At 43.6% G+C, this 20,402-nt stretch overlaps 1 protein-coding gene across 2 annotated transcripts in view; it reads left to right on the plus strand.

The window, feature by feature from the left end:
- FCHSD2 (FCH and double SH3 domains 2) overlaps positions 1–20,402 on the plus strand; it is a 304,170-nt gene that overhangs the window by 86,103 nt on the left and 197,665 nt on the right. For both annotated transcript variants that reach the window (XM_060771259.2, XM_060771260.2), the window contains exon 3: positions 8,865–8,910. In XM_060771259.2, the coding sequence (XP_060627242.2) occupies positions 8,865–8,910 (46 nt within the window). The remainder of the gene's footprint in view (positions 1–8,864; positions 8,911–20,402) is intronic.

Here is a 20,402-nt window from a genome sequence, read left to right on the forward strand (position 1 = left end):
GACAGCAGGGGCGTTGTATGCTCTCTGCGTCCTGCTCCCGTTAACAACATGGCTGCCGCGCGCTGGACTAGCTGAAGCTTCCGGGCCGTCTTCAAGGGCAGCCCCACGTAGAGAGCGTTGCAGTAGTCGAGGCGGGATGTGACCAAAGCGTGTACCACCGTGGCCAAGTCAGACTTCCCAAGATACGGGCGCAGCTGGCGCACGAGCCGAAGCTGTGCAAATGCTCCCCTGGTCACCGCTGAAACCTGGGGATCCAGGCTCAGCGATGAGTCCAGGGTCACACCCAAGCTGCGAACCTGTGCCTTCAAGGGGAGTGCGACCCCATCCAGCACAGGCTGTAACCCTATACCCTGTTCGGCCTTGCGACTGACCAGGAGTACCTCTGTCTTGTCTGGATTTAATTTCAGTTTGTTCGCCCTCATCCAGACCGTCACAGCGGCCAGGCACCGGTTCAGGACTTCGACAGCCTCCTTAGTAGCAGGTGGAAAGGAGTGACAGAGTTGGACGTCATCTGCGTACAGATGACACCGCACCCCGAAACTCCGGATGATCTCACCCAGCGGCTTCATGTAGATGTTAAACAACAAGGGGGACAAGATGGAACCCTGAGGAACGCCACAGGTCAACGGCTGCGGCGTTGAGCAGGAGTCCCCCAGTAACACCATCTGAGTACGACCCTCCAGAAATGACTGGAGCCACCGCAGAGCAGTGCCCCCAAGACCCATCTCTGCAAGGCGCCCCAGAAGAATACCGTGGTCGACGGTATCGAAGGCCGCTGAGAGGTCCAGGAGCACCAACAGGGACACACTCCCCCTGTCTAGCTCCCGGCGCAGATCATCCACTAAGGCGACCAAGACCGTCTCGGTACCATGTCCCGGTCTGAAACCAGACTGTGACGGATCCAGATAATCCGTGTCTCTCAAGAATACCTGGAGTTGTGAGGCCACCACGCTTTCCATGACTTTGCCCAAGAAGGGAAGATTGGAAACAGGCCGAAAGTTGTCCAATTTAGTGGGGTCAAGTGATGGTTTCTTCAACAGCGGCTTTATAACAGCCTGTTTTAGGCTCGCTGGAATCTTGCCTTCCCGAAGGGAGGCATTAACCACCACCGTTACCCACTCGGCCAATCCCCCTCTGGCCTCCTTCAGAAGCCAGGATGGGCAGGGGTCTAGGATGGACGTGGTGGGTCTCATTCCTCCAAGTACCTTGTCCACATCCTCGGGTTTCACAAACTGAAAAGAATCCAACAAAATCGGACAAGCAGGTGCTTGTGTCACATCCCCAGAGACTGCACTTAATGTGGCGTCCAGCCCAGCACGGATCAAAGCGACTTTGTCTGTAAAGAACCGAGCAAATGCTTCACAGCGCGCTGCCGAGTTGTCAGGGCTCCCACCTGAGATAGGGGGAGTTAAAAGACCTCTGACAACCCGGAACAGCTCCGCCGGACGGTTTTTTGCAGACGCAATAGTGGCCGCGAAGAAGGTTTTCTTTGCGGCTTTTATTGCCACGGCATATGCCCTTAAAAAGGACACAAACCGTGTTCGGTTTGGCTCGCTTGGGTCCGATCGCCACACGCTCTCTAGAACCCTCTTCCTTCGCTTCATCGCTGCCAGTTCCTCAGTAAACCATGTAGAGTGTTTTGCAGTAGTCTATATGGGATGTTACCTGAGCATGGACTACCGTAGCCAAGTCCTAGCTTCCCAAGGTACAGGTGCAAGTGGCGCACAATTTTTATTAGTGCGAATGCTCCCCTGGCTACCGCTGAAACCTGTTTACCATTGCTTTCTTCTGAGTGCTAAAGGTCAATATTGGCAGGGATTTAAATACCTACAAAAAGTATCTGGAGAAGATACCTGGCTCAGAGTAATATACAGTGGAGTCTCGCTTATCCAACGTAAACAGGTTGGCAGAATGTTGGATGATAAGGAGGGATTAAGGAAAAGCCTATTAAATGGGTTGTTGTAGGGTTTTTTGGGCTGTATGGCCATGGTCTAGAGGCATTCTCTCCTGACGTTTCGCCTGCATCTATGGTAAGCATCCTCAGAGGTAGTGGGGTCTGTTGGAAGTAGGAAAAAGGGTTTATATATCTGTGGAATGACCAGGGTGAGACAGAGGACTCTTGTCTGCTGGAGCCAGGTGTGAATGTTTCAACTGACCACCTTGATTAACATACAATGGGCTGACTGTGCCTGGAGCAAACTTTTGTTGAGAGGTGATTAGATGTCCTTGTTTGTTTCCTTTCTGCTGTTGTGCTGTTGCAATTTTAGAGGTTTTTTTTTTTTAATACTGGTAGCCAGATTTTGTTCATTTTCATGCTTTCCTCCTTTCTGTTGAAATTGTCCACATGCCTGTGGATTTCAATGGCTTCTCTGTGTAGTCTGACATGGTGGTTGTAAGAGTGGTCCAGCATTTCTGTGTTCTCAAATAATATGCTGTGTCCAAGTTGGTTCATCAGGTGCTCTGCTATGGCTGACTTCTCTGGCTGAAGTAGCCTGCAGTGCCTTTCATGTTCTATTAAATGTCAAATTACAATATGGTTTCACTAATTAAGCACCAAAACATCATGTTTTACAACAAATAGACAGAAAAAGCATTTCAACACACAGTAATATTATGTCATAATTGCTGTATTTATGAATTTAGCACCAAAACATACAGGGGTTCTTTATTTCTCCCACCCTTGACATTATTCCGGGTAGGAGGCAGACTGTGTTGGATAATACAGAACGTTGGATGAGCAAACGTTGGATAAGCGAGACTCTACTGTAGCTTGAAAAACATGAGCTAAAGTCAGCTTTTTAAAAAATGGAGGACAATTAATTCAAGGCAAGCCCACTTTATGTCCAACACTGGCTTGGACAGTACAAGAGAGCAACTCTTTATTTTCCCTGCATGCTCTCATTGAAATAAGTGAATGTAATTGTTAGAAACACATTGCTCTGGTAGGACAGTGTCCTCCTTTCACAGAAGTGCTTGAAAACATCCCAGATGGAAGCAAAAAAAATGTGTTTAACTGTTTTCAGTATTCTTTTGCTGCAATTATTAAAGTCAAAGGCATGCATATAAAACAGCAGTTATGAATACATATGTGTAATGAATAACAGATGAGGGTTTTTTGTATGCAAGCAAGTAGGGTCTTTCCAGGGTTTTAAGGAGTGTTACAGAAGGCTTTTGTTAGCATATAATGCCAAACATTCTCTACCCGAACGCTGGTGAGTGAAAAAGCCCCCCACTCCCCCGAATTAAATTGTTAAATCCGAAATTCTTGACATAATACAAATACGGTGTGTCAGATTACTCAAGATAAGACGGTTATGTTTTAGATCAGCGACTGGTTTTTGTGTTTCTTTGCTCCTAGCAGAGGTTCTTTCCTCTTGGGAAATCTGAGTCTTTAAACCTCCATTTCTCTTGATGTTTTTGTAATAAATGTCTAGATGTCATAAGAGGATCCCTGTATAAACTACCCCGAGGTTAAAAAAAGCTTTGTATATGTCTGTTCGAAGGGATGTCAGCAACACAGCTGGAACAAAAACACAAGCCTTGAAGTACGTAATATTAAAAAGCTGGCGCTGTCAATCTCGAGCATTGTTCCTCCGCAAGGCAGGTCTTTGCAAAGAGAAAGATTAAAATCTAATAGCTAATCCACAGTGACTTTAAATTTGGTGGGTTTGAGCCTTTGTGCACAGGAAATTTATTACTACAAGCTAGCAGTTGCAAATAGACTATTCAGTATTGATCCCAAGGGGTAAGGGCAGGTGTCTAATCATGTTCAGGTGGGTTAGGGACCACTTTGGAGATCGAGGCGTTACCCCAAAATGCCCAAAGGAGCAACAGAAATTCTTCTGATTCCACACACCAAGTATTTATCCCTCAATTGAAGTAAGTTAATTCGAAGGCTTTCATGGCCGGAATCACTGGGTTGTTGTAGGTTTTTTTGGGCTGTATGGTCATGTTCTAGTAGCATTCTCTCCTGACATTTCGCCTGCATCTATGGCAAGCATCCTTAGAGGTTGTGACCTAGACATGTAACTACCTTGTTCTAGAACAGTGTTTCTCAACTTGGGGGTCGGGACCCCTTAGGGTGTCGCAAGGGGGTGCCAGAGGGGTCACCAAAAACCAGTAGAAAACACAGTGTTTTATGTTGGTCATGGGGATCCTGTGTGCCAAGTTTGGTCCAATTCCATCGTTGGTGGAGTTCAGAATGCTCTTTGATTGGAGATGAACTATAAATCCCAGCAACTACAACTCCCAAATGTCAAGGCCTATTTTACCTAAACTTCACCAGTGTTTGCATTTGGGCATATTGCATATTCATGCCATGTTTGGTCCAGATCAGTCATTGTCTGAATCCACAGTGCTCTCTGGATGTAGGTGAACTATAACTCCCAAATTCAAGGTCAGTGCCCACCGAACTCTTCCAGTAATTTCTGTTGGTCATGGGAGTTCTGTGTGCCAAGTTTGGTCCAATTCTATCGTTGGTGGAGTTCAGAATGTTCTTTGATTGGAGGTAAATATAAATCCCAGCAACTACAACTCCCAAATTACAAAATCAATCCTCCCCCAACCCCACCAGTATTCAAATTTGGGCGTATGGGGTATTTGTGCCAAATTTGATCCAGTGAATGAAAATACATCCTGCATATCAGATATTTACATCATGATTCATAACAGTAGCAAAATTACAGTTATGAAGAAGCAATGAAAATGTTATGTTTGGGGGTCACCACAACATGAGGAACTATATTAAGGGGTCGCAGCATTAGGAAGGTTGAGAAACACTGTTCTAGAAGGAGCTCTCATGGCTGCAGTATTAATTTCTTGAGTAAAGCTTCAACAAAAAAGGGGAGGGGAGAGAATGAAGCTGAAGAGTCCTTTGTCTTTCAGGTGTGGGCGGAAACAAGCATGAATTGAATCCATCTTTCAAGTCCGTTTCCTGAGTGAGAGAGAGAACCACAATCTTTATCTCTTTCGTTGATTCATAGACAGGGCTGTGTGCAAAGTGTTCATTTAATTTCTTTACCTGAGGGCAAATTTAAATAGATTTGCTCAAGTCAACTTCTGTTCTTGCATAATTTATTCTCACTTTGCTGCTGAGGGTGAGGTTTCAGGAGCACAATGAATGCCTATTGCTATCTTGAGGGACAGAAGCTTGCTTTTAAAAGAAGAAAAGGAGAGAAATCTGTGATCTTCAGTTGCTGAGGTTCTGTCCTGATCGCTTCATGGAGAATTCAGATTATGGGCTCTTACTTACTTAGGCAATCCTTTGTTGTCCAAGTAAGATTGTCTTCCAAGTGTGGTGTCCTGGCGGTGGGTACATAAGTGGTTGTGGAGCCCTATTCTTGATCCGCATGTTCTCCCGTAGTGAGGGCATTGGTTTCCAGGTGGAAGGCGGTCTCGGTAAGGGTTGGCTTGATGTGCCTTCCTCTTGGCATGTTTCTCTCTTTCGCCCTCCACTCGTGCCTCTTCAAATTCTGCAGCATTGCTGGTCTCAGCTGACCTCTGCCTGTTGTGACTCAGCTGGAATCAGAGAGTGTTTCTGATGAGGATGATGGGACTCAGGTTCACAGTTTGGTTCAAAATGCCCCTGTTATCGACAGTGAAGAAATGCAGTTTCCCACAGTAAGGCATGAGGGTGTTGATATTGAAAATAGCCAGGTGCAGCCTGACTCAGAGAAGGAGGATAGCTCTCAGCCTGGTTCTCAGCCTGATAATGAGCAAGCAGGGGAACAGGCTAATGAACAGACTGACATTGACGATATGGGAACTTTAGATCGGGCTGACCGGTTGGAATTCCAAATTCGAGGGAGTGAAAGAATAGCTAACAAGAGGGAGGCCAGAGAAATGCCTTCATGTTTTGCAAAGAATCATAGAATCAAAGAGTTGGAGGAGACCTCATGGGCCATCCAGTCCAACCCCCTGCCAAGAAGCAGGAATATTGCATTCAAATCAGGATATTAAACAGTTTGTTTGAGACCAGGTCCTTGTCAAAGCAACTTCGCGTTTATCTAAGGACCTTGCCTAAGCTAGGCTGGATTATCTTGCAGTTTTGTTGTTCATGGTTCCAGGACTTTGTCATGTTCTCTTGGATTTTGCTTTGCTGATGCCTTTTTGGATTAAGCTTCAAGTGTTATGTTGTATTGATCCTTGGGAACATTAACCTTTGCTTTTAAGAACTTTTTACCTTTTATTTTTAATAAACCATAAAGACTACTGGCTGTGTGCAGTTTGGTGTTCTTCAGCAAGGTGAATCTACTCTGAGGTGCAACACTGCCTGTCTTCCCAAAGATTTTTCGGAGGTAATGCTGATGGAATCATTACAGGAGTTGAATGTGATGTCTGTAGACAGTCCACATTTTGCAGGCGTTTAACAGGGTTGGGAGGACCTGAGCTCTATCAGAGTCTGAATGCTTATGTCTGTTGTTATCTTTTAAAAATAATACAGGAATCTTAATCTGCTATTTTGATAAATACCTCACCTGGAATAATCCTGTGACCATTTCTGGTCACCACAAGTCAAGAAGGATATTGACAAACGGAAAGGTGTCCCAAAAGGGAAACCAAAATGATCAAAGGTCTGGATCAGTGGTTCTTAACCTGTGGGTCCCCAGGTGTTTTGGCCTACAACTCCCAGAAATCCCAGTCGATTTACCAGCTGTTAGGATTTCTGGAAGTTGAAGGTCAAATCATCTGGGGACCCAAATCATCTGGGTTATGAAACCATCCAAGGTGCAGCTTAGGGAGCTGGGCATGTTTAGCTTAGAGAAGGATGAGAGGGGACATGATAGCCATGTTTAAATATTTGAAAGGATGTCACATTGAGGAGGGGACAAACTTGTTTTTGGCTGTTCCAGAGGCTAGGACATTAAGCAATGTATTCAAATGACAGGAAAAGAGATTCCACCTAAATATTAGGAAGAGCTTTCTGACTTAAGACCTGTCTTGGAGTAAGAGCTGTTTGACATTGCAGTCTTCTTCTGCTTGTGGATTCAGTGGAGTCTCCTTCTCTGGAGGTTTTTAGCAGAGGCTGGATGGCCGTCTGTCAGAAGTGCTTTTTGTGTCAGAGGTGCATTTTCATCCAGAGGATGGTCGTCTGTCAGAAGTGCTTTTAAGGCATGAGAGTGTTGATACTGAAAATAGCCAGGTGCAGTCTGACTCAGAGAAGGAGGATAGCTCTCAGCCTGCTTCTCAGCCTGATAATGAGCAAGCAGGGAAACAGGCTAACAGACTGACTGACCTTGATGATATGGGAACTTTAGATCGGGCTGACCGATTGCAGTTTCTCAAGTCGCTCCTGACACGACAAAAAAACAAAACAAAAAAACGGTTGGAATTACAAATTCGAAGGAGTGAAAGAATAGCTAACAAGAGGGAGGCCAGAAAGGGATTGGATTCAGTGGCCATTGTAGCCTGTTTCAACTCTTACGATTCTTTAATTCTATATGTGTTTGTGTGTATAGGTATTTGTTCCCAAGGGCTCAAATCAGATTGAATTACAACAACACACCAGGCTATTTCCCAATCTTAAGAGGAGAGGAAGCCAAATTGATTTTGAGGGCAGGTTCATGGATGTTCATCACCTAATTTGTCATCATTTGATTGCTCTGCTCTCTGTGAGCAACTGTTGAATACATGAACTTGATTCCATTGCAAAATGCTTATGTAGCATTAGGAACTCTTAGCTGTGACGGCCCATTCATGCACACAATTCATCACTTGGTTATTCATAATGGAACTTGAATATTCATTTATGAAACAGATCTAGAAGAAGAAAAAGGGAGGTGGGAAAAAAGTATTGTGACCCCCCCCCCCCTTAAGTATTGCAAAAACACTTCAGAGTTGGATTCATTTATTTTTCCTGGTTGCTTATGTGATACAACTGTAAAATATAGACAAACTATAATATATATACCAGGGGTCCTCAAACTTTTTAAACACAATCCCTCGAACTGTTGGAGGGCCGGATTATACTTTGAAAAAAACATGAATCAATTCCTATGCACACTGCAAATATCTTATTTGTAGTGCCAAAAAACACACACTTTAAAACAATACAATAATTAAAAGAAGCAATTTTAAACTTAGTATTTCAATGGGAAGTGTGGACCTGCTTTTGGCTTATAAGACAGGATGGTTGTTGTGTGCTTTCACGTCGTTTCAGACTTACGTTGACCCTGAGTGAGGGCCGAGTAAATGACCATGGAGGGCCTTATCCGGCCCCTGGCCTTAGTTTGAGGACCCCTGATATATACGGTCTTCTATCAGTAGTTCCATTACTGCTATTATTTCTGGAATCATCTATCAACAATATTTTGTTATTGATTCTTGCTAAGTATCACTAAGAAACTGGATAGAAAATAACTGAATGCTCTTTTCTGTTGCTTTGGACAAATAATATCTACAGGTAGGATACATTTGTTATCGATCATGTTCCAGACAAGGCCTGTATGATATTGTTTGTTGTGTAGAAACAAGATTCGAATTTTTTAAAAAGTATACCTGCAAGCTACAGGTATAATTGCTTGCAAAGGAGCTAGTATTTAACTATCAACCCGTTCTGTTCTAGTATTTAGGAAGTTTCGAAGTATTTGAACCAAGTGTATGTAGAACAGGCATGGGCAAACTTCGGCCCACCAGGTGTTTTGGACTTTAACTCCCACAATTCCTAACAGCCTCAGGATTAAGCGGCTGAGGAGGAAAGGAAAGGGCCCGAGACTGTTAGTAATCATGGGAGCTGAAGTCCAAAACACCTGAAGGTCCAAAGTTTGCCCATGCCTGATGTAGAACCGTTTAAAAGATGGTAACTAAGTCAATTTTCACTGTGTTTTCCCTCCATTTTAATAATATGTCCTTTATGTTTCTTCTAGGACATTCAGTCAGAAGAAAGCTGCAATTGAGAGAGAGTATGCACAGGTAAGTCACCTTTAATTTCTAAGGGCAGACAACACGTATACTAGAGTTTAACCTTTGTTTGTAGCTCATCTTCCTCTACTGTATTCTAGAACTACATACATGAAGTTGTCATTACCAGCAAAATAGTACACCCCCCCCCCCCAAATAGTTGTTGTGCTGCACAACATAGCAGAAGAGCAGAGTATTTTCTGACTTAGGTGTATAATTACAGTCAGGTTTTTGTGTCTTATCTTCATATGTCACAAAGATCTGCTCTGCTAATCACTTCAGTCAATTCAAAGATGGATTCAAAATGGACTGCAAAGGTGTGTGTGTGTGTGTGTAAAATGTTTGTTTGTTTGTGGGATTAACATAACTCAAAAACCACTGGACAAATTGACACCAAATTTGGACACTACACCCCTAACAGACCAGCGAGTGACCATCACTCATAACCCCCCTTTCCTGGCCAAAACAAAAACAATTGGAAAGGACTTAAACCCCCCAAAAAGCTAAATGATGAAAAGCTAAATGACAATACAGGAAAAAAGGGAAGGAATAGGGAGGGAAGGAAGGAGAGAAAGAAAGATGAAAAGAAGGGAAAAGGAGATGGAAGCATGGAAGCAAAGAAAGGAAGGAAAGAGGAAAAGAAAAGGGGGAAGGAAAGAAAGGGGTAGAGAAGGAAGGAAGGAGAGAAGGAAAGAAAAAAAATGAAAGGAAGGAAAGGGAGCAAAGGGAAAAGGGGGAAAAGTAGAGAAGGAAGAATGAGAAAGAGGGGGGGAAGGAAAAACGGAAGGAAGGATGGAAGCAAAGAGCAAAGGAAGGAAAGAGGTAGAGAAAGAAGAAATGAGAGAAAGGGAAGGAAAAGAAAAAGGGAGGAAGGAAAGAAGGGAGGAAGGACAGAAAGAAGAAAAGGGAAGGAAGGAAAGAAGGAGAGAAAGAGGGAGGGAAGGTTGGCCACAGCAGTGTGTGGCGGGTACAGCTAGTATGTGTGTATATATATTTAAAAATCCTTAAAACCAGATTTTAAAATTTTAAATAGAATTTATGGAGATGGGAGGTAACCTCATCAGCTCTATTCTGCAGGTGCTTTACTTTACATACTCCCATCCATTCCCTCCTCTTTCTCCCTCCCCAGTTTGTCTCCCTAAGAAAAGAAAATCAATGTATAGAGAATTTCAAAAGATTGGCGCAAGGAGTGCAGGTCTGGGTATACATCAAGATTTTGATGAACTGAAAATCAAACTGGAAACAATTCAGATTTATTAGTGCGTACCTCTGTCTGCTGAAACCTGCATCTATGGATATGAACTGCTGGATTAAACAATAATGTGCTTCCACTAAGAATAGGGACTAAATGGATTTCCTCATTGGTGATTTAAATAATTTATAATACATATGTACAGTTTCATCCTTCAGAGAAATGGTTTAAATCAATATGATGTAATCTTGGTACAGATTCAACTTTAGTTGCTCTGATATGTCTTGCATTGAACAGTGGGTTCCATAACATGAACCTTTTGTTTTCCTAAGTAGTTCTTGGTGGCTTTTGCAACTATTGACAGTGCAGTGACTCCTTGCATTTCTATCTCTAAATATTTTGTTCTACCAGTTCAAAAGGGTGAGAACAATTGGATTGTAATGCCTGTTTGGATTGTCTGACTGTGAAAGGTTGTGGAAGCACAGTATTATAGTGGTCTTCGATGTAGCTGAGTAATGGTTCTTGCAGTGTGATGCTAGATGACTTCTGCTGTCACTTGTGCCATTTGAATTGCGGGATTTATATGAAACTGCAGTAACAAGCCATACAAGATTCTTGCACATTCTTGCATTTGTAACATAGACATAGAATGTTTGTGGAGCACCTAAAGAGGTTCTTGGTGGTGTTTTGGCTAAGGATGAGAACAATAATATGACATTTCATTCAACCAAGATGTGAGTAGTTTGGATGAAAAAATCTTTCGATCTGGGTAGATGGATTCAACGTGTGTTGATTGGGGATGCACTTTCTCTGAAGGACCAGGTCTATGGCTTTGTCCCATTGGGAAAATGTTGCACTATTCTGCCTTCCAACTTTTTGTTGTGTTTTCATGGTGGTGAGGATAGAGAGATTGGTTTAGGTTTTTGCAGCTTAAAAATGTTATGAAGTTATTATGTGGCCATGACAGATGTGCAGTTTCTCTTTAGCAGCAAGGTTTCCTATTTACAAAACAGAGTAACCATACTTCCTTCAGAGGGTCTTTGAAAGAAATAATAGTGTGAAAGCTCTGCACATCTTATTTTCTATTGATGATTGAAAATACACTTGGAGATGGACAGGGAGACTGGGACAAGACAAGGAGCAGATTGTGGCACGGACCATTAACTGCTGGTATCAAAAAGAACTCTAAAGCGTGAGAAGACCCCTATATCAACCATCATGCCAAAATACAACTTGAAGAACATCCTGTAGAATTTAAAGATAATATAAAAATAAAAGATTTGCACTATTATGTTTAATTGGTTGAGAGCAGGATGAACTCTGGATCAATGCCAGCAATAGAGAGGAGACTATGGACTGCTAAAAACAACAAATGAATGGGTCCTTGAGCAATTGAAGCCTAAACTCTTCCTAGAAGCCAAGCTGACTAAACTGAGATTATCATAGTTACACATATCATAAGAAGACGTGGCTCACTAGAAGAGATAACAGTGTTTAATAAGGTGGAAGGCAGCAGGAGAAAGGGAGGATCTTTGCCAGATGGGATGACTCAAATCAAGAAAGTCATGGCCCTGATTCTGTAAAAAATGAACAGGGCTGTTGATGATAGAATGACTAGGACCCTTTCTACACTGCCATACAAAATCCAGATTATCTGCTTTGAGATGCTTGTCTGTTCTTAAGATTATTTATTTATTTATTTATTTATCGTGTCAGTATCAACCAGACAATTGTATTACATTTTTAACAATTTTTTAACAAACAGACAATACAGAGTTTGCAAGCTTGGTAGTTGATTAGATGTCCTTTGACCAGTATCTGGCCACTTGGAGTGCTTCTGGTGTTGCCGCAAGAAGGTCCTCCATTGTGTATGTGGCAGGGCTCAGGGTGCATTGCAGCAGGTGGTCAGTGGTTTGCTCTTCTCCGCACTCGCATGTCATGGATTCCACTTTGTAGCCCCATTTCTGAAGGCTGGCTCTGCATCTCATGGTGCCAGAGCGCAGTCTGTTCAGAGCCTTCCAAGTCACCCAGTTTTCTGTGTGCCCAGGGGGGAGTCTCTCATTTGGTATCAGCCATTTATTGAGGTTCTGGGTTTGAGTCTGCCACTTTTGGACTCTCGCTTGCTGAGGTGCTCCAGCGAGTGTCTCTGTAGATCTTAGAAAACTATTTCTTGATTTAAGTCGTTGACGTGCTGGCAGATACCCAAACAAGGGATGAGCTGGAGATGTCTCTGCCTTGGTCCTTTCACTATTGGCTGCTACTTCCCGGCGGATGTCAGGTGGTGCAATACTGGCTAAACAGTGTAATTTCTCCAATGGTGTAGGGCGCAGACACCCCGTGATAATGCGGCATGTCTCATTAAGAGCCACATCCACTGTTTTAGTGTGGTGAGATGTGTTCCACGCTGGGCATGCGTACTCAGCAGCAGAATAGCATAGCGCATGGGCAAATGTCTTCACTGTATCTGGTTGTGATCCCCAGGTTGTGGGGATTCATATTATATTGTCATATGAATCCCCACAACAGTCAGCATTCATATGATATTGTTTTTAGCACCCACTTTTTGCTTGATGTTCAGACAGTGCTTCTTGTTGGTAAGAGTATGGTCCAGAGTGACTCCCAGGTGTTTGGGAGCGCTGCAATGCTCCAGTGGGATTCCTTCCCAGGTCATCCTCAGAGCTTGGGATGCTTGTCTGTTCTTAAGGTGAAAGGCACATGTCTGTGTTTTAGATGGTTTAGGGATCAGCTGGTTTTCCCTGTAATAGGCAGTAAGGGCACCTAGAGCTTCGGAGAGCTTCTGTTCCGTTCTTAAGGTGAAAAGCACACGACTGCATTTTAGATGAATTAGGAATCAGCTGGTTTTTGTTAGCAATATTATATTTTATCTCTGTGTTTTAACCATGTTGTACCCTGCCTTGACCTATGAGGAGAGGTGGGTAATAAATAAAGTTGTCGTCGTCATCATCATCATCCCCATCATCCCTCATTTACTCTGGATTCTTCTAGGCCTATGGAAGACGTAGCACTGGAGATGGTGGTGAGACAGAATCTCCTTCTCCTATCTGCTGCCCAAAGTGTTTTAAAGACAACTCTGTTTAGGAAATGATTGTCAGAAAAATGGAACATTGGCTCACACTTGCTGTTTGAAGTACAGGATAGACAAGCAAGAATATCGCACATTGTCATAAGACAAGACAGCCAAAACCCAAGAATCCGAATTCTCTTACACAAATGAGACATGATGGCCCATGCTGTCATCAGCTTTAACTAACTGAGAACAGCAGTCTTACACTTCTCTAGCAGAAAGACATGCAAAGTGGGATTTAAATTAAACATGGAATCGTCTCCTGCAAAAGTGTTCTTGTCATCTGGGCTGGATTTTAATTTACCTTACTGTTGTATATCAACCTGTTCAGCCTGTGATTGTGTCTGATGTTTGGGATGATGTTCATGTTGATGTTCATGATGGGGATGGAGATGATGAACCGGTTCCTGGGCCAGGTTCTGTTGGATTTGGGGATGAGGAGTTGCCTGGGCCTGATTTGTGCTGAGAGGAGAGCCCTGAGCTGCTGCAAGAGGGTTCTCAAGGTCACTTGCTTGGGAAAGGCCTTTCACTACTGTTCACCGAGGAGCTGTCTTGAGAATGAAGCTGATTTTGATTTACCAGGTGCAGGAGTTAAGACCGTGAACAGAAAGAGGAGTTTTAGTAAACAGGCAGTTCGGGCAGAAATTAAGGAGGTCAGCTTGGATCCAACAGAAGAAAGATAACAAACTGAAGCTAACTGTCCCCTACGAACCATCATGGAGACTAAAAGCATCTGGGGAGGCCCTGCTCTTTGTCCCGCTAGCCTCACAAGTATGGCTAGCAGGGACAAGAGGCAGGGCCTTCTCAGTGGTGGCCCCTCGGTTGTGGGGATTTATAGTTCACCTACAATCAAAGAGCATTCTGAACTCCACCAATGGTGGAATTGATCCAAAGTTGGCACACAGAACTCCCATGACCAACAGAAAATACCGGAAGGGTTTGGTGAGCATTGACCTTGAATTTTGGAGTTATTGTTCATTTATTTATTTATTTGTTTGTTTGGGGTGCTTCTACCCCACCTTTCTCAACCCCCTAGGGGGGACTCAGGGCGGCTTACAAAAGGCACAATTCAATGCAAAACAATATACAACATACAATATACAAAATTACAATATAACAGTTACAGCTAGTTAAAACAGTCAGAAAAAACAAAATATAATGGGGGACAATGCCTGGCTTGAGAGCAGTACGTATGAAAAAGATCTTGGAGTCCTCGTGGACAAGTTAAACATGAGCCAACAATGTGATTTGGCAGCAAAAAAAAGCCAATGGGATTTTGGCCTGCATCAATAGGAGCTTAGTGTCTAGATCTAGGGAAGTCATGCTCCCCATGCTCTATTGTGCTTTAGTTAGACCACATCTGGAATATTGTGTCCAATTCTGGGCACCACAATTCAAGAGAGATATTGACTAAGCTGGAATATGTCCAGGGGAAGAGGGCGACTAAAATGATCAAGGGTCTGGAGAACAAACCCTATGAGGAGCGGCTCAAGGAGCTGGGCATGTTTAGCCTGAAGAAGAGAAGGCTGAGAGGAGATATGATAGCCATGTATAAATATGTGAAAGGAAGCCACAGGGAAGAGGGAGCAGATCAAGGGTCTGGAGAACAAGCCCTATGAGGAGCGGCTTAAGGAGCTGGGCATGTTTAGCCTGAAGAAGAGAAGGCTGAGAGGAGATATGATAGCCATGTATAAATACGGGAGAGGAAATCACAGGCAGGAGGGAGCAAGCTTGTTTTCTGCTTCCCTGGCGACTAGGACACGGAACAATGGCTTCAAACTACAAGAAAGGAGATTCCATCTGAACACGAAGAAGAATTTCCTGACTGTGAGAGCTGTTCAGCAGTGGAACTCTCTGCCCCGGAGTGTGGTGGAGGCTCCTTCTTTGGAAGCTTTTAAACAGAGGCTGGATGGCCATCTGTCAGGCGTGATTTGAATGCAGTATTCCTGCTTCTTGGCAGGGGGTTGAACTGGATGGCCCAACTCTATGATTCTATGATTCTATAATGTGACTTCATGCAACACTGCTTAGAGTTCAACACTGTGTGCCGTTTCCTCCAGCATTTCTCACCAGCAATCCGCTACTTGGTTAAGAGGACTCCACGCATCCAAGACAAGTGCAGATCAGGTGTGGACATCTTCCATAGAATTCCTCAAGATACTTACTTACTTAGGCGATCCCTCGCTTTCCGAGGATGATTGTCTTCCAATATTCTTGTGGGTCCGTATGTGGCTGTGGAGCCCTATTCTTGCTCTGCATCTTCTTCCGCAGTGAGGGCATTGGTTTCCAGGTGGAAAGCGGTCCAAGTGGAAGGCCGGGGTTGGCTTGACGCGCCTTCCTCTTGGCACGTTTCTCTTTTTCACCCTCCACTCGTGCCTCCTCAAATTCTGCAGCACTGCTGGTCACAGCTGACCTCCAGCTGGAGCGGTCAAGGGCCAGGGCTTCCCAGTTCTGTGTCTATGCCAGAGTTTTTAAGGTTGGCTTTGAGCCCATCTTTAAATCTCTTTTCCTGTCCACCAACATTCCGTTTTCTGTTCTTGAGTTCGGAGTAGAGCAGCTGCTTTGGGAGACGGTGGTCGGGCATCCGGACAACATGGCCGGTCCAGCGGAGTTGATGGCAGAGGACCATCGCTTCAATGCTGGTGGTCTTTGCTTCTTCCAGCACGCTAACGTTTGTCCGCTTGTCTTCCCAAGAGATTAGCAGGATTTTTCGGAGGCAGCGCTGATGGAATCGTTCCAGGAGTTGCATGTGACGTCTGTAGACAGTCCACGTCTCACAGGCATAGAGCAGGGTTGGGAGGACAATAGCTTTATAAACAAGCACCTCAAGATAAATCTGACAATGACAGTTGGATCTCACTCAGGAGGGGCACCATCATGGCCAGAGGGAGAGGCACCTTCCACCTTTGGTCGTTCAGGAACTCTATCCTGCTGGAAAGCAAATATTTGTGAGATTAGTGGCCTGCCTTTATTACTTGGCAGCTGGCAAAGGCTGCTTTCCTGCGCTGACTTGGCCACCCTTACATTTCCGCTCTCCCCGCTTTTCTTTCCTTGGGAGGGTGAAGCGAGAGCTGGCTGATAGAAGGCCTTTTATCTGCTCGAAACTAAACAAGTCAGCTACTGTACATTTAGGACCTTATATACTGAATAATCATTTACAGAAGATTTAATTTAAACACTCCCTCTGTTTTCCTTAGCTGTCAACACTTTCTGAATTTCTGCGTGCCTGAAACCACTACTTTTAGCAAGGCAGAGGGGAAAGCTGATTTTAAGAAGCTTACTATGCCTCTCATATTCCCCAAACTACTAAGAAAAATAGCACCGTTCAACCCATCATGCGTACTTGCACTTATATCCATCCAAGACATCTGGCAGGGTCTATTATAAAGTCCTGCTTACTAAATCAAGGCCTTCCTTTGAATAGTCAATAAAGAAACCACTCAATATATTCTAAGCTTATATTATTTCAACCAGTACCCATTTAATAATGCTGCCAAGACTTGCTACAGCAAAGAGCTCTGTGTATTCCACTAAAAATGCCTTTATGACTCAGTTTCTTTTTTCCCCCTAATGAAAATGAAACTGCCTGTGCGTAGATGTCTTCTTTCTTCTGAGGCTTACATAGCGTGCAGTTTGAACCAACCCAATCTGCAAGCATGTGTTGTCCAGATAGGAAGTAACATCAAGCTATAAACTATTCAGGAACCAACATTTTATTTTAAGTGTGGGAATCCATAGTTTAGCTTTTCATTTGCAACTGCAGAGGTAGAGAGGAAGGTGTGTGCATTCCTCTGGTTTCACTTTCAATTGCATTTGTCTAGTCCTGTCTTTCTCAACTGTCCTAATTCCGTGACCTCTTAATATAGTTCCTCATGTTGTGGTGACCTCCAACCGTAAAATTGTTTGGTTGCTACTTCCTAACTGTAATTTTGCTACTGTTATGAATTGTCATGTAAATATCCAATATGCAGGGTGCATTTTCATTCAGTGGACCAAATTTGGCACAAATACCCAATATGTCCAAATTTGAATACTAGTGGGGTTGGGGAGGGGATTGATTTTGTCATTTGGGAGTTGTAGTTGATGGGATTTATAGTTCACCTACAATCAAAGAGCATTCTGAACTCCACCAAGGATGGAATCGAACCAAACTTGGCACACAGAACTCCCATGGCCAACAGAAAATAACAAGGGTTTGGTGAGCATTGACCTTGAATTTTGGAGTTGTTGTTCACCTACATCCAGAGAACAATGTGGACTCAAACTATTTATTTATTTAGTGTATTTTTATATCGCTCCTCTCAGTCTTCCGGTGACTCGAGGCGGTTTACAAGGCAAAATTCAGTGCCACCAAAAACACAATTACAATATAAAAACGTTAACATCAATAAAATCATAACACTGTAATAAAACAATAATTCAGTAAATCCTCATTAAAACAATGTCCAGTCCCATCTTGTAGTTGTTCCATTCTTATGTCCGTTACTCAGTATTTGCCAATGCCTGCTCGAATAGCCATGTCTTAAGTTTCTTCCGAAATGCTAGAAGTGAAGAAGTCGATCTGATCTCCCTAGGAAGGTGTCCCATAGCTGAGGGGCCACCACTGAGAAGGCCCTGTCTCTCATCTCTCTGGACCAAACTTGGCACAGATCCTCAATATGCGAATACTGGTGGAGTTTGGGGAAAATAGACCTTGACATTTGAAATTTGCTGGCATTTATACTTCACCTACAACCAAAGAGCATTCTGAACCCCACCAACAATAGAATTGAGCCAAACTTCCCACACAAAACCCCCATGATGAACAGAAAATACTGTATTTTCGGATGGTCTTTGGAGATCCCCCAGACACTTCCACATGACCCCCCCTGGGGTCCCGACCCCAGGTTCTAGAAACACTGTTCTAGTTGTTTAGTTTAATTCCTTCTAGCATTGCTTCCTCTAAATCAGGAAGAGGTAGGGGAACACCTGAGCTACAAGTAGTGTTGAATAGTGAATCATTGTGTAGGATAGGGTGAGAGCTGTTCAGCAGTGGAACTGTGAGAGCTGTTCAGCAGTGGAACTCCCTGCCCCGGAGTGTGTTAGAGGCTCCTTCTTTGGAAGCTTTTAAACAGAGGCTGGATGGCCATCTGTCGGGAGTGCTTTGAATGCAATTTTCCTGCTTCTTGGCAGGGGGTTGGACTGGAAGGCCCATGAGGTCTCTTCCAACTCAGTGATTCTATGATAGAGCCAGTGCAACTCTTCAGGGGGACTTGTTGAGCCTTTCAAACAAGGAAAGATACAGTCACCAATCCTAGCCCTCCACTTGATGAGTTGGGTAGCTATAACATTTCACTGATTTAAGGAGTGTGGGTGTTTCCATCTAATGAACAAGCCAGCATTCATGACATTGCTTCATTTAATATCGCACCATTGCAACATCTGGAAATGCAGTAGAAGCTCAGTTTGTCTAATCACATTTGTTTAATGGCAGTTGGAAATAGTAACCGAGTTACTGAGACAAAATTGAGAGTGAGTAGACTTTAATTAAATACCAAATTGGCCACAAGCCCAGAAGCATCGCTCGGGTAGAAAGAGGTGTGTTTGCAATGCAGACGGAGTGCAAACCAACTTCTTACTCCTATATTCATTACTGTTGGATGTGAGACACTCATGCATTGCAGATGTTCAGTTGGTGTGCTATTGCCAAGGATCTGTGATGATTCTTGCCCTGAAGTTACTCGTTTCTTACAAAAGTTTGGAGAAGATAATATCTTCAAATAGGTCTGCCTGTGTAGACAGAAAGCCTCAGTATTCATGTAAGTGCATGTTGGACGGATTTAGCTCAATGAAATTCTTACGGCTTCCTCTTTCCCCAAGAAATGTGTAGGGAATGTAAGAGAAAGGGATATAATACACATTATGATTTCCCTCAGTCACAGCCAGATCACTGAGTCCTTTCTGAACTGGAAGAAGAATCGGGTTGTAATTGTGGAAGATGAGCTTTGACTTTTGCAATGTGTGTCAAGAGTATCTGCCATAGTGATTATCCTCCTGAGAAACAGGTGCTGGATTGTTTCTTATCTCTTTTGCCTTCACTCATTTCCTCAGGTTATTGCCCAATCAACCAAAATGTACAGTGCCCTTTCCCCTCTAATGTATCTAGATACAGATAGAGAGCAGGTAAGGCCATCCACGACGTTGCGGTTATTCTATGTTTCTAACTTAAGGTCCAACCAGTCCATACTCCAGGAAATAAAGCCAGACTACTCATTGGAGGGAAGGATATTACAGGCAAAGATGAAGTCCTTTGGCCACATCATGAGAAGAAAGGAAAGCTTAGAAGAAGACAATGATGCTGGGGAGAAAGGAAGGAAAAAGGAAGAGGGGCTGACCAAGGGCAAGATGGATGGATGGGATCCTTGAAGTGACTGGATTGACCTTGAAGGAGCTGGGGGTGGTGATGGTTGACAGGGCGCTCTGGCGTGGGATGATCCATGAGGTCACGAAGAATAGGAAGTGACTGAATGAATGAACAACAATAACAACTTAAGGTGACTCTATCCCAGGGTTTTCTGGGACTGAGAGTGTGTGGCGTGCTCAGGGTCACCCAGTACTAGTCACAAGATCCCAGTAGAGATATTTAACTAAGACCATTGCAGTATTGACATAGTTTCTGAGGGTGCATCTACATTGTAGAATTAATACAACTTGACACCACTTTAACTGGCTCAGTGCTATGGAATCATGAGAGTTGTAGTATGGTGAGATACCAGCACTCTCTGGCTGAAAAGACTAAAGACTTTGAAACTACAACTTCCTTAGAATCATAGAATCATAGAGTTGGAAGAGACCTCATGGGCCATCCAGTCCAACCCCCGGCCAAGAAGCGGGAATACTGCGTTCCTTGATCCCATAGCATTGGGCCATGGCACTTAAAGTGGTATTAAACCACATTCAATCTATAGCAGTGGTTCTCAACCTGTGGGTCCCCAGGTGTTTTGGCCTACAACTCCCAGAAATCCCAACCAGTTTACCAGCTGGGAGTTGAAGGCCAAAACACCTGGGGACCCACAGGTTGAGAACCACTGATCTATAGATCACTGGTTCTCAACCTTCTTAATGATACAATCCCTTAATACAGTTCCTCATGTTGTGGTGACCCCCAACCATAAAATTATTTTCATTGCTACTTCATAACTGTAATTTTGCTTCTGTTATGAATTGTAATGTAAATATCTGATATGC

The sequence above is a fragment of the Anolis sagrei genome, chromosome 3 (genome assembly GCF_037176765.1).
Source record: "Anolis sagrei isolate rAnoSag1 chromosome 3, rAnoSag1.mat, whole genome shotgun sequence".
Classification (NCBI taxonomy): Eukaryota; Metazoa; Chordata; class Lepidosauria; order Squamata; family Dactyloidae; genus Anolis; species Anolis sagrei.